The 12,787-nt window shown below is 55.6% G+C and overlaps 1 protein-coding gene across 1 annotated transcript in view; it reads left to right on the top strand.

Moving 5' to 3' along the window:
- Nucleotides 1-12,425, top strand: part of CSUI_003173 (uncharacterized protein) — a gene marked incomplete at its 5' end in the record, with an annotated part of 15,783 nt that extends 3,358 nt beyond the window's left edge. Inside the window, 13 exons of the mRNA XM_068063371.1 lie at nucleotides 1,098-1,145; nucleotides 2,199-2,300; nucleotides 2,716-2,835; nucleotides 3,230-3,676; nucleotides 4,409-4,486; nucleotides 5,451-5,498; nucleotides 6,559-6,702; nucleotides 6,925-7,086; nucleotides 7,914-7,970; nucleotides 8,584-8,736; nucleotides 9,001-9,150; nucleotides 10,032-10,412; nucleotides 10,979-12,425. Of these exons, the coding sequence (XP_067924652.1) occupies nucleotides 1,098-1,145; nucleotides 2,199-2,300; nucleotides 2,716-2,835; nucleotides 3,230-3,676; nucleotides 4,409-4,486; nucleotides 5,451-5,498; nucleotides 6,559-6,702; nucleotides 6,925-7,086; nucleotides 7,914-7,970; nucleotides 8,584-8,736; nucleotides 9,001-9,150; nucleotides 10,032-10,412; nucleotides 10,979-11,292 (2,204 nt within the window). The remainder of the gene's footprint in view (nucleotides 1-1,097; nucleotides 1,146-2,198; nucleotides 2,301-2,715; nucleotides 2,836-3,229; nucleotides 3,677-4,408; nucleotides 4,487-5,450; nucleotides 5,499-6,558; nucleotides 6,703-6,924; nucleotides 7,087-7,913; nucleotides 7,971-8,583; nucleotides 8,737-9,000; nucleotides 9,151-10,031; nucleotides 10,413-10,978) is intronic.
- Between the last annotated feature and the right edge of the window lie 362 nt (nucleotides 12,426-12,787).

The raw sequence follows: 12,787 nt of genomic DNA, 5'->3' as shown, positions 1-12,787 counted from the left end.
ACTCCCGAAGCCTCCGCGTCGGCTCGCAACACGAGCGCCGAGGTCCCTCGGGAGCTGTTGCTGCAAGCCGGCTGCCAGTGTTTCAGGACGGGTCCACTGTGTGTCAACTTCCGCCGAGGCTGTAGATTTGTCTACCGCAGTGCCTCCACTAAGGAACTGGGTCAACGTGGCGGTAGGAGCACCCATTGCATACGTATGCGGCTTCTGACCAGAAGGAAAACACGGACTTTGTTATTTGTATGCTGCATAGGGTGCGCAGCCGTGTGCCGATTCCGCTGAACACAGTGCCCACATAATCCACGTCACTTGCTAATTGTCAGCTGGTACAACTCGCGAAGCATTCGTGTCTTAGTGCCGTGCCCGCGTGAGAGTTGTTGCTGCAGTCCGTCTGCAGGTGTGTCTGCACGGGTAAGCTGTGTGCCGACATGCGCGTAATTAGGGCAGACTTGCGCACTGTGCATGCTTCGATTAGACAACGGGGTTCGGTATGGCGGCTGCGGCGTCGTGTACCAGAGTACTGTAGCGTCTCCTGGAACTGCCTCCGCATCCCTGTACTCACCTTCGTGCAACATCGCGTCGCCTGGGAAAACTCACGTCTCGCGCATTTGGTCCTGGCACGGTAACCCCGTGGTATTTGGTCGGCATTGAGAGCCCGAGAGCTAAAGACACGCTGGGCCAAGGCAGGAAACAAGACAGGATCGAACAGGTCGCGCCGCGCAGTGTAGTAGAGCACAGTACGCTGTCAGTCACCAGGTGACGCGAGCGCCGCCTCAGTTCACGCACGCGATGTTCATAGATACATGAGCTGGTCTGTTGAGGTGGAATGGGTGGTATATTCCGACGCTAGGGGCTCGGCCCACCTTGTGACCAGACTGAGTAGCTTTGTCCGGCGTTTCGGGATCTGAATTTGGTATCCCCCGCATTTGAGGAAATTCGACAGTTGGTCCGAACGTATAGCGTTTAGGGCATAGAGTTTAGCATGGTCGCCGTTCCAGGAATGTCTCTGATCCCTGCGGGAGCCGCCGTGCTGCAGGCGGTATCAATGCACAGTCCGCGCCGTCGGAGTAGCTCGATCTGTGTTTATGTTGCCGTTTTAGGCGGTGAGGACGAGCAAGGCCTGTTGGGGCAAGTTATAGCCAAAGACTGTAAGCTGATGTTCCGTGCTGGCGGGCAGCGTCCACTACGTACGTGTATACGTGTATATGAAGAAATGCGATCATAGGTGGAGCCGCCCTGGCAGAGAGATTTAGGTTGGAGAGGCTGTAGAAACCGAAAACAGTCAATCTTCAGTAGACCCGCGGGAGGCGTCGATGGTGAGAGCTGGGGCATCCCGGCAGCAGGGAACCCATCTAGTAGCGCGGCCCTGTGACATACCAACCGCCGAATCTGACGGCGCGGTCTACGTTGGGTGCGAACACCTTCGGGCGAGATGTTTGAGCTTTGACCGCTTCATTATGACGACGACGGCTTGGTCTTTGTTCTACAAGCAGCGATGCAGATGGGTTCGCCTGACCTCGCTTGTTTGGCGGGGTATGGTGCGAGCTCGAGAACGAGTGCACCGACTGCTACAGTTATGTCAAGCTAACACCGCTTGTTTTGTCGTGCTTTTAGCCCTTTGAACCTCTTGGGGAGAGGTGGCTAGGTGGCACCTGCCGCGGTAACGTTCACATCGCATGTATTCACGCATGTGTATATCCGTCCTGCGACCCGTGGGAGACCTGCTGGCGGGCGACAGGTAGATAAGAGGTTTTATGCGTTTTCCGCTGCCTTGTTTCTTGGACTTCTTGAAGTGCATCGCTCGTCCGAGGGGAACCCGTCCATGGAGTTCGCGTTTACACCTCGACCTTGTTATAGGAACGCCCCTGAGGGCAGTTTCGAGGCAGGAGCGCGATTGGTGTGTTCTGGGCTTCCTCTAACGTCTTTCATCCTCCTCAACTAGAGTCAGTCATATGCCGCGGCAGCAGAGTGTTGGGAAACAATTCACGTTGAAAAAGAATCCGGACAAAGTTCTTTTAGAGGGCAGCAGACTTGTCCACTGTCGAATCCGAGCGCTTTAAGGTTTATCGGCTCGCCCGCTCGATGAACTCACATCAGGACTGTATGTGTGAGTTCATATCTATGGAGCTGATGTAGTTTCTTCGCCCTATGTGTAGCACGATGTACACGTTGGTGTTTCGCGCGTCCAGCGTTGTCTTCAGGCCAAGGTGATGGCTCCCCAAGGACGGATCAGTCGTCGCCAGAAACTTCCAGCGTTGCAACCAACGGTGTCGTTGTGTCTGCGGATGACTCGGCTCCTGGATGTAAGCCTCCGCAGACGGTGCGCGGGCTTAGAACTGTGCACTTCCCCGGAAGCCGGTACCCAACCGCATCTGGGCAGACCAGAAAAAAGCTCCTCTGTTCCGCTGGCCTTCGGGGATGACCAGCACCGGGCCAGGGGTCTGAGGCGCTAGCTGTCGTAGATGGCCTACAGTCAGTGTAAATGCGCAGCGCCTGTAAGCGGTCGAGGCGAGAGCGTGGTTTTTGCAATCAGTCTTTTCATCACTCTTCTTTATGTGTGGACATGATTTTTGTCCTCACACGGCCGTTGCAGCAGCTCTTCGTCCATCCTGGGAGCCCAGTGTTTCTTGGCACGTTGTTCGGTATAAACATACAGCTAGACTAGATAGAAGACACCAGATTGTAGCGAGTCCTCTTGTTGGTCCTCCGCCTGCGCAGCAAGTCCTGTCGAGCGCGACCCTGTGGACGAGGCCGACGCCTCTTCATACCTTGTCCTTTCGAACGAGGTCGCAGTGGAGATATCTCGCTCTGACTACACCCTATCCCGCATTGCAACTGGTAAGCAACAGAACACCATTCGAATACGAAAGGAGAGGAGAGTGGTGAAGAAGCAAAGGGACGGACATGTCGGCCCGCTAACAATGCTTTAGCGACTGCGACCCCGCGTTTAGTAGCGTGCTAGTAGTCACTGTGGTATGCAGGAGAGGGTCTGTTTTCAAATATGGAACCTTCGAGACAAACGCGCGCGCGTTCGCTTGACCGCCATCGTGTTGGGCGTGCTCGCTCTTGTTAACGTGCGCCTGAGGGTCTACGCGACCGGGAAAGGTTAGATCACTGTGAATCGGAGCAGCCTGGATTGTCAAGCCTCAGGAGCTCTTGTGGTGGGAGCACCTACATGGCCTTGGAATCGCCGCTCTGTATGACGTCCATGGTCCGTGCGTGCTTTTGGCAGCTAAGGAGAGAAAGTCGTGGATCGATCTTCTAGAAGCCGAAGAAATTGAGAGGCTGAGATCCTTGCGCGCGAGCATGAACGCGATCGGAGCGGAAGGGGTGCCAACGTCCTCTCAGATCAACGCCTTAGTCGTCTCTGCGTTACAAGGACAAGTCACTCTGATGAAGATGTCAAGGGTATTTTACGATCCCGCTTTGAACAGGCGTATGAGTCTAACCCGGGCTCTACGTCACAGCACGACCGTGGCGTTGGCATGCGAGCTTCGTCGCAGTTGGCGAATCCTTGGCGTGACCGATGCCACACTGAAGCTCCTCCTCCGACACGCTGTGACCGCTCTCGGCTCATACACGCGCGATGCTCGAGCGAGATTGTTCACGGATCCGATACCGAGTCTACGACAGGGGACTGATGCTAAGGCGCACGCGGCCCTTGTGGCTGAGGGATCAGGTAAGTAGTTGCAGGTCGTGGAAAGTGAGGCGTCGGACACTTGGATTCACTTGATGCTTCATTCATTAAACTGTCTACCGAAGGGAGGGTGCCAGTCAGTGCCCGTTCTCCAAGACGTCCTCGATCATCCTCTCTAGACGGATGTCAGTGGCCTGGTGTGCAGCCGCCCCCGCTGCGCTGCTGGCTGCTGCGTTTGTGCTGTGGTCCGCCAGGAAAGTAGGGCACATTATCTTCTGTCGCCTGCGGCGGCGTAGAGAGGCCTGACAGGAGAGGGTGGTTGTCGCTTCAGTAGAATTTACCGGTTTTTCGAATGGGCCGGATTTCTTCGGTCGCGACCGGTGCGTGGGCTCATAAATCAATAATGAACCCTGTCGGGCTCCCTCTGCGCTACAAGCCACAAAAGTCTGCAGATGCGTAGGACTAGCCGCCGTCTGGAGGCAGGACACAGGCGCTCGGTGGGGCGGCTCACGCTGAGCTACACAAATCTCTCTTTCCGTTCTCATGAAGCGAACACCCGGAGGGGATGGGGGGACAGTGGCACAAGATACTGGTCCACTAGAAAGGAAGCATCTCTTATTACTCAGTAAAAAGCAACCGGCGTGTGGCGACCATTCTGACCGTTGCGTACGACAGCAATGTGCATAAGCAGGGAAGGCAATTCCCACACGGCGCAGCAGCTGTTTTTCTACTATTATTTTTTGACGTCTCTTGTCGGTCATTGTCCGGGCCCAGCGTTTGCAGCAGCTATTCAGGAGTGGAATCCCGTAGCGGCGCTGCAGATATGGGTCGCAGACGGGGACTTGCCGCTGAGTAAGTTCATGAAGCGCCACTGTTGGTGTTCTCGAAGTAACAGTACGTGTCAGTGATAATTAATTCTGTGGTCGGAGCTGTGGCCGTGTGGAAGAATAGCAAAAAGTGGCGACGTAATGTGCACTCAGGGGTTGATGCCAAGTTGTTCACAGCCTCTCTCGCGCTTTCCGCATATCGAGGTACTCCCTGTTGTGGGCCGTGGTGATTTTCTGGAGCAGATATTGTGTGAGAGGCATTTCCTCTCATGTGTGCACGTGGGGGTCTTAGCGGCGGCGGACCGCAGCTCCGTTTTCGCTACGAGTATCCTGCACGGATGCTCCCTGCCACAAAAGTAAGCAGGCGTGGGTAGATATCCGCTCTGGCGCTTTCTCCTAGGTGAAAGACCAAATCGGATGTGGTCGCCGGAGCAATGTGTAGTGTATGGCTCGGCTTTTTGTCCAGAAGGCGAGACTTGTCAATGCCACTGACGTGCGCAGCTGCATACTCGCCTCCCTTTAGACAGGTACACCACGCGGTTCAATCCAGTTGGTTTTTTTGCATTCGTCGTTGAAATGAGGATTTTTCAGGTTGCCATGGGGCTGAACGGACTGAGGCCGGCAAGGTAGTTGGCTGAAGATGGAACAGGAGGAGTAACGGGCACGCGTGTGTATAGCATTGTCTCGCTTTCTGAGAAGCGGAAGGCGCCGGCGGTTGCCGCGAGGAGCACGGCTCTAACAAAGAGAAACACGGCCAGCCCCGTTTTGGGCGGAGAGCAGTTTGTGTTTTTGATAGCGATGTCCCTTTCCACGACTGTGCATCGGGTCCCCGTTGTGTGATTCCGCGCTGCCTTGCACCTGAGAAATACGAGAGACAACAGTCGCCGACATGTGTAGGACGGCATCAGTTTGCAGATAGCTACGGGCCGCCGATCAGGTCAACAGCGTAGTGTGCCATGTGCCTGTTTTCGTCTCCGTTGCGAATCCAGCCTCTGAAGACGAGCGAGGTGTGCTTGGGCGCCTACTAGCCGGAGACTGTAAGCGTCTGTCCCGCCAGCGCTCGGCGACATCCAGTGTCGGGTATATGGCCACACGGACAAGTAGCAGAATCCACGGAGGAAACCGTAACTCGAGATTCGTGAGCGGGGGTTGTTTGAAGACTTGTAACGTGCATTGGCTATTCTGGTCGCTAAGCGGAGACCTGCATCCTGGGCGACTGTGAGGTGGCAAATAAGTTATCTCACAATCTATCCTGCAAATGATGATTCAGATTATCACACTGATGTGAACCACTCCGGGCTCGCAACCGGTGCGGCTTCCTGGAGTGTGCGTCAGAGGCATAGGCCTTCTGCCCCACCTTGGGTGTGAATGCCTCCTGGTGTATCTTCAGTTGTGAGCCCACGTTAGAATACCGCGCGCGGAGTGGTGTTGTGGGCGAGCGGTCATGTGAACCATTCTGTATGCCGATTCGGGCGCCGTGTGGGGTAGCCTGTAGCTCGGGAACGCCCATTTACAGGGAACTGGGACAGACGAAGGACGCACGCGCAGCCGATCCGCTGCGTAGCTCTCTTGCGTTGCGGAGGTCTGGCCGAGAAGTTTCATACGTACTTGACGCGTGTAACTATTCCCGAGAGCTACTGACATTTCTTCCCAGAGTGACACGCCGAAAGCGGATTTTTTGTGCTCCGCATGATTTGGCTGCCTGCGGACCTCTGAGTACATCGCGAACGACAGCGAACGTGTCTTTCGAGTTGGCGCCGCCTTCTCCTCCCTCCTAACAGCTTTTGGCTGAGAACGAAACGAGGCTTACACACGGTCTTCTCTCTCCCATCCTGAAGAAGTAGCCAGTCTGCCGCAGTCTTGCAGCCAGCCGTACAATCTGACAGCAGTTTCAGAAAACAGTGGGACCGAAAAGGCAGATTGCTTACGTGGTATCGAATGGCTTTGGACATGCCTCGTTGTTCCCTATGGTCCACAGCTGGCTTGAATAGTGAGGAAATGCCAGGTTCTGTAATGCTGTCAATGCTACTTTTTCCTTTGGCGTATGTCGTGCTGCGTGTTCGGGATGCTTTTCTGGCGGCGCATCGACGTTTGCAGGCTCAGGCCGTTGCGCACAGAGACATGTCCAGTCTTCGCCAAGGACGGATCACGCTGTCGCTGGTGTATCTGCGTCGCCGCTCATTCCCGGAGCCCTCGAGCGGGAACAGCTTTCGGCGGTTGCTTCTCCCTTGGCATACGAAGGTACACCGTGTGTCCGGTGAACACAAGCCTGACTGTGCGTGTGCCAGCGGAGTAGGGGCGAGTGCTAGCAGTAGAGTGACGTACCAGAAGAACGGGGTAGATCGAGTGCAGGCTGCACTTCCTCTGCATGCACGCGTGTAGCCCCAAAGACTTATTGCCGGATATGCGCGGTAAGTCTCGAGCGGCAGATGAATTGACGTGCGAGGTGCGCTGTGTTGCCAGAAGAGTTACAACCCCCGCGGTCTCCAACTGAAGCTGGAGAGCCGCCTTCGCCGGACGCCGACAAAGGGATCCACGTCGATGAATTGGCCGGAGCCCTCCCAACCCGGTCCGCGCCAGCGCCGGACGCGGCTCCCATTCTCTCCCCTGCCCCCTCACCTAAAGGTAGTGCTGTAGGCAGCGCTGGCTGGGACGGGAGTGGCCTGTTCATGATAGCTATGGCGGCGGTGCATCCGAAGAACAGAAACTGCCGAACGACTTGTCTCGATGTGTGCATGCGTCGTTGATCGGAGTGGGAGTGCCCCGCTGCATCTACATATGTTTGGTAGCGAGTGCGTACGGACACACGTGAACACGTCGCTACAAGGCGAAGCAGCGTGGTCTTGCAACTGGACAGCAGGGTTGGATTCCGACGGTACCCGAGCCACACTCCTGCGTAAGGAGAATCTGGATTGTTTCATCCTGTCCCCCTTTGCATCCCTATATCGATACTTGGATGAACAATCCCCTCAACTTTCACAGTATCCACTCAGCGTCTCTGCCTTCGAATCCTGCAGTGCCCATATTTCTGTCTCGCGTGTTAGAGAAGGCGGTGAGCCGGTGAGCGGAGTGAATAGTCCAGTTCCGTGCGCAAGGACGCGCCTGGACTGACACGCCTCTAGGGTAGACACATGAGAAGTTTCATACAGAGGCGGATTAGTTCACCCGTTTGAGGGCGGTGCTGAGTCCTGTGGCCATTCGGTTGAGTGTGCTGACTCACTATTTCTCAGAAGTAGTAATCCCATAATGGCATTAAGTAACGAAAGAACTGTCCATCCGCAGTCGTGTACAAAGTGCACGTCATTGTGTTCTCCCTCTCATTGGGGATGTGACAGTCTTGAAAGATGTGTAGAACCAGCGCCAGCATCCGGGCGTAGGTGCATTTGCTGTCCAAGTCAGCGAACCTAAACTCAAAACCCTAACCATGTTGCGACTCTGTTTGCGTGTTGCAGCTGCAGGGACCCAAGTCGAGCAGGCCGCATCGCGGGGCCAGGCTGTAGTCACTGATTGTAAGGCGCTGCGCCGTGGCTCTTGAAAGCAGCTATCGTGCGCGACTACGTGTGTGTGTGGAGAACAGGAAGTGGATGGATACGCAGAAAGACCCGGGAGGAAACACTGGACGGCAATGGCTGTAAAAAACGCGGCACCGTACCAATCCTCTATGGTGTGGACGGAGGTGTGCATTCGTGCGGCTGCCTGGTTTCGGTAGTCAGGGAGATAATTCATGGATGATCCTCCGGGGAGTATCTCTTACTGGCTTTGTGTTAGTCTGCTTCTTTTTGCGGATGTAAGCGCTGCTCGCTAGCCGCATTTGTGAGCTGGTCCCGCGCCCAATATCCCCGTCCATCCGGGTGTTGAAGGTGTCTTGGATTGTGCGGCTCCCGCAGCCACCCAAGCGCAGAGCGAAGCCAACGTTAACTTTGCCTTCGTTCGGTGAAGTATGGGGCAAGCACCGCTGTGTCGTCAGAACAACAGGGGGCTTGGGCACGGCCTTCAGACCGGGTTTCAACCTCCTGTTTTCCGGAGTCACACATGCGTGTAGCGCCGCTATCAGAGAAGTGCGTGCTCGGAACACTGGAATTGCTTTTCGGTGAACTGCCGCTTGTCTGTAACATCCTGTAGCTTCGACGGTTCCTCGCAGAAAAAAACTGAAGAGCGGGTCCGACACTGACAAAACGGGTCAGACTGGCGGCTTGCTGGCTGCCGCATCCTCTCCAACCGTCTCGGCAAAGCCGAAGGCTTCGAAGCCTCTTAAGCGTGTTACTCTTTCGCGGGGTAAGTCGAGGCTAGTGTTGACCGCAAACGGTACGGACGCATTCAGTCGGCAGAATGAGACCGCTTTGCTAGTTCGGCAGAGAAAGCAATGCAAAAGCATTTTGTCCAAAGCGAGCTGACGGCGAACACAGGTGCACGGTGCGGCCTCTTCTCCGCGTGTCTGTGACTGCCAGCGGTCGGTTGGTCCGCTTCAAACGCGACTCGTGCAGCAGTGCGGTGGAACCATGCGCTTCGGTGCTGCTGTTGGTCTGCTACTTGTTGCAGCTCCCAAAGGGCCTTGCACCAAGAGAAGCAAGTGGTGCCCAGGACCTGACCAAGTGAATCACACGGGCGAGTCTCTCGGGCCCCCACCAGCCGCGGAACTGACGGTCCCGCGGCCGTCAGCTATTCCAGAGCCTGTCTGGCTACCGCAAGGTGTGGTCCTAGACACTGTTGAGCACTGCGCGTCGCTGGCGGCTGTCGGCGGAGTAGCAGCAGGCATCTTCAGAGATCATGGTGGAAAGAGGAGTAGAAAGCATGTGCTCACTTCGAAAACTTGCCGTGAGGCGCTCTCCTGCTGGCAGTCCGTATAGTTACTACACGTGCAGGGAGATCAGGCCACGAGATTGCTGGTGCTGTTTAGGCGTTTGCTGGAACGTTGCAGCACAGGTTTGATTTGTTTCCTGGCTGTACGTCTGCCTCGTATCAGGCTGTCATGCATCTGTATCTGCATAGAAGTTCACTTGAGCACCCGCGTCAGAGTATTCGTGTACCGTGTTTTGTTTGAAAGTACCTTTAAACAAAGACATGCACACGTATTCGGCCCTCGCAGGATTTGTCTCGCTCAAGAAGTGGCTCCGACCATGGGACGAAAGGTGCCACCGAAAAAACAGAGCTGGTTCCTTGATTGGAGTGCCCAGGTGCTTGTTTCTTCCGTGGAGCAGCTTTAGCCCTCACAGCCACTGCTGTGTTCCTGTTTGGACGACTGACATTCTGTCAATCTTGCGAAGTAGTGCAAGGCCCGCCGGCTCCATCCACCCCTAGGACTAGTGGCCGCGCGCAGGGCGGCACGCCTCGTTGCTCACTGTCTCTGAGATTCTGCTTTTTTTGCTGTCCTCGACCGACCCGCCCCATGGCGCAAAACCTCCTTATGCTTCTTGCCTGTCCTGCGCGTGATTCACGGTGTTCGTCGCATTCTGTGTCCGTTTCCAGAACACCGGAAAGGTCGTAGGGCGGGTAGCATTTGTGTTCGCTCATTCCATCCCCAGCGGCTCGCCCAGTCCGTGTCCCTGTGTGCTGCACACTGCCCGATACAGGTGGTGGTCGTGGGTCGGTGAGGGGGCCTGCTCGAAGGAGCAGGAGCGGTGATCAGACAACAGTGGGGCAAGAGGCGGGCGCTATTCGCGCTGACAAAAGCGGTCCCTGGAAAGCGGCGGAACATGTAAAAGCACAAGAGAAACCACGCGGAAGGCCGCGGTGGGGTCTAGGAGGCTTGCCTTCTGACAGCGGGGTCCCGGTGTCGCAGATTATATCTGAGTTCATAGACCGTCACTTTTCCCGTGCTTGGTCCAGCCCGCCACCACAGTTTAGTACTGGCGACCAAGGGCTAGATCTCGAGGAACACACTGGCCTGTCCGATGACTCAGTTGTACTGATTTCCCAGGGCATGGGAATTCTGAAAGACTTGGGTATAACAGGTAAGAATATGTCGCCCATGAAGTCGCGTGTTAGTTACCCTTGCCCTGCCTGACGCCGGTTTCGGATTTCCCGTTTGTCACCGGACGTTATTTCTATATGCAGACAGTTGAGTCTGCCTTCACCTGCGTGATCAGCGGAGAATCGAGGTTCTTTGGATTCGGTGGCTGTGTAGCGTTTCTGCTTGGACCCCCTCTGCGAGCTAAAAAAGACACCTGTGGAGTCAGCTGTCTTTTGTCTCTTCCGGGGGTGTACGGTGTTTCCGGGTGTGGCGTTCGGCCGGAAGACTTGCCGCCAGGCTGCGTCTCTCTATCGAGGCGCAGGAACGTGGGCTTCTGCTAGCAAGGATAGGTGCTGAAACAAACAGGCAGACATCTTTATATTCATTAGCCAGTGTTCGAATATAGTGACACGTGAAAGAAAGCTGCCATGTGACTACCGAAACAAAAGCGGACAACAAGGAAGACGAAAGCATGCGATGCTAGTTTCACAAAACGAACCCACTCTGCTTCACTGACCTATAGACTTTCTTTCTGCTGTTGTGTGTGATGTATTTCCGTCACTGTAGACATATCTGCCGACAGAGCCTCTCTGTTGGAGCAGGCCCGTGTTCTGTCCAAGCTCATGGAAGACGTAGGCCTTCGGCCTCCAAATGAGTCTGCACCGTCTGTGTATACAGGCCTAAGTCCCGAGCATATTGCTTTTGTGAGATGCCAGACTGCTCAACGTCTGGAGCGTCGCTTCTCAGACACCACTGCCGCGGTGCGCCGGCACGGACGTTCTTCTGTGGAAGCCCGACAGGGCTGGCGAGGCTTTCAGAAAGAACTACGACACTTAACGACACTCACACTGTTAATGACGGGGCTTCTGAGAGGGCCGTAAACATCGGTGCCATACGTCCTCATCCCCATCACTTTGCTTTGACTCAACGAAGTATACGCAGATGCGAGTGTTCGAGCCCGCCTGACGTTGCATGCTGTCAATTCTTCAAAACAAGTGCGGGGGCTGGAGCACGACGAGAACAGTGGGCGTTATATACATCGAGAGCGTCCGGAAATTCGATCCGCACCCAACCGTCGATGACGCGTGCAAACTCTACGGGTTTTCGAGAGCTGGAGATTCCTACCAACGGCAGAAAGTTCATCTTCGACAACCATGTCTATGTCCTCGTGTCCTGCAATTGATGAAGCGGGAGCCCGTTCCGCTACGCGGCTCCTACGTACCGGGGGCGCGTAGCACAGCTGTCTCAAATGAGGTGTGGCTTTCGTCGGACACGGTATGCGAGAGGACTGGCCCCGCCGCTGCTTCCTGTAGGTCTTTCGCTCTCATCGGCCGGGAATGCGATCCATAATACCCCCCACGGCACCACAGCCCTCGAGGAACGAGAGAGATCTGTGGTGCTTCCCGCCGGAGAATTGCCATTCTCGGTGTGTGCCCGGGCGAAGACATCCGTATTGTGTCTGAGTGTATGCACGATGGTTTTTATGAGTTTTTGCCGTTGTTCCGGGCCCGCTGCTCAGCCGGTTCATTGTCGCCGGCGGCGGTGATAGGAAAGGGGCCGAAAAGGCGCTCCTGTCCGACTTATTTTGCTATTCCCGTCCGAACAAGGTTGCGGCCGGGACGCACTCTGTGGCGGTGGATCCGTCTCCGGATGTCATTTGCATGATCCGTGGTTCTTCTAGACCGATGACGTGATCTCGGCGACGGCGCAGTGCGTTTTGCCTGGTGTCAGTAAGGTCCGGGACACTTTTGATGTCATCGGGGGGGACCCCTGTCTGTTTCGCCGTAGTTTCATGGTATGTGTCTGGTGCCAACATGGCACGGACGCATCTTGGAATGTGTTAGTGGCACGGTCTGCTAGCCCTCCCACGCTTTGTGTGTGCGTGTGCCAGAGACGGTAGATACCGAGAAGTGCGTTCCGTCCTATTTCTGCATACTCTCAACGCCCGGTGTAATCCACGGTGTGGATGAGTGACTGTGATTGGGAACTACTTTTCAATTTCTGTGTTCAAGAGACACACCGAACTCACAAGTAGCGGCGTGCCGTTTCCCGGGTCTGACCCGGAGACAGCCGGTTGAAGGTGACGAGCTTGTCTCTTCGAACAGCCGCCCCGCTACCTCGCGCCGAGGCCTTACGTTCCAGGTCGGCCGTGCCTCATTTGTACGCCACCACGCCATTCTCATAGTGTGACAACACTACCCAGTATGGTAGCAGCAACTGCGAGTGCGTGAAGCACCGCAAGATATACACACCTCCGTTTCAGAAGCGGCCCAAGGGTGTGGCTAAACCCACAAAAAGGAATGCCTTCCCTTTCTCCCGGACAACACTCAAACGTAGGCTTGTAGGGGGCGGTTGGAACGAAGCTCTACCAAAGAG

Source organism: Cystoisospora suis (assembly GCF_002600585.1).
Source record: "Cystoisospora suis strain Wien I chromosome Unknown contig_1379, whole genome shotgun sequence".
Taxonomy (NCBI): Eukaryota; Apicomplexa; class Conoidasida; order Eucoccidiorida; family Sarcocystidae; genus Cystoisospora; species Cystoisospora suis.
Note: the sequence above shows the minus strand (reverse complement) of the source record. Positions and strands in the feature narration are given on the sequence as shown.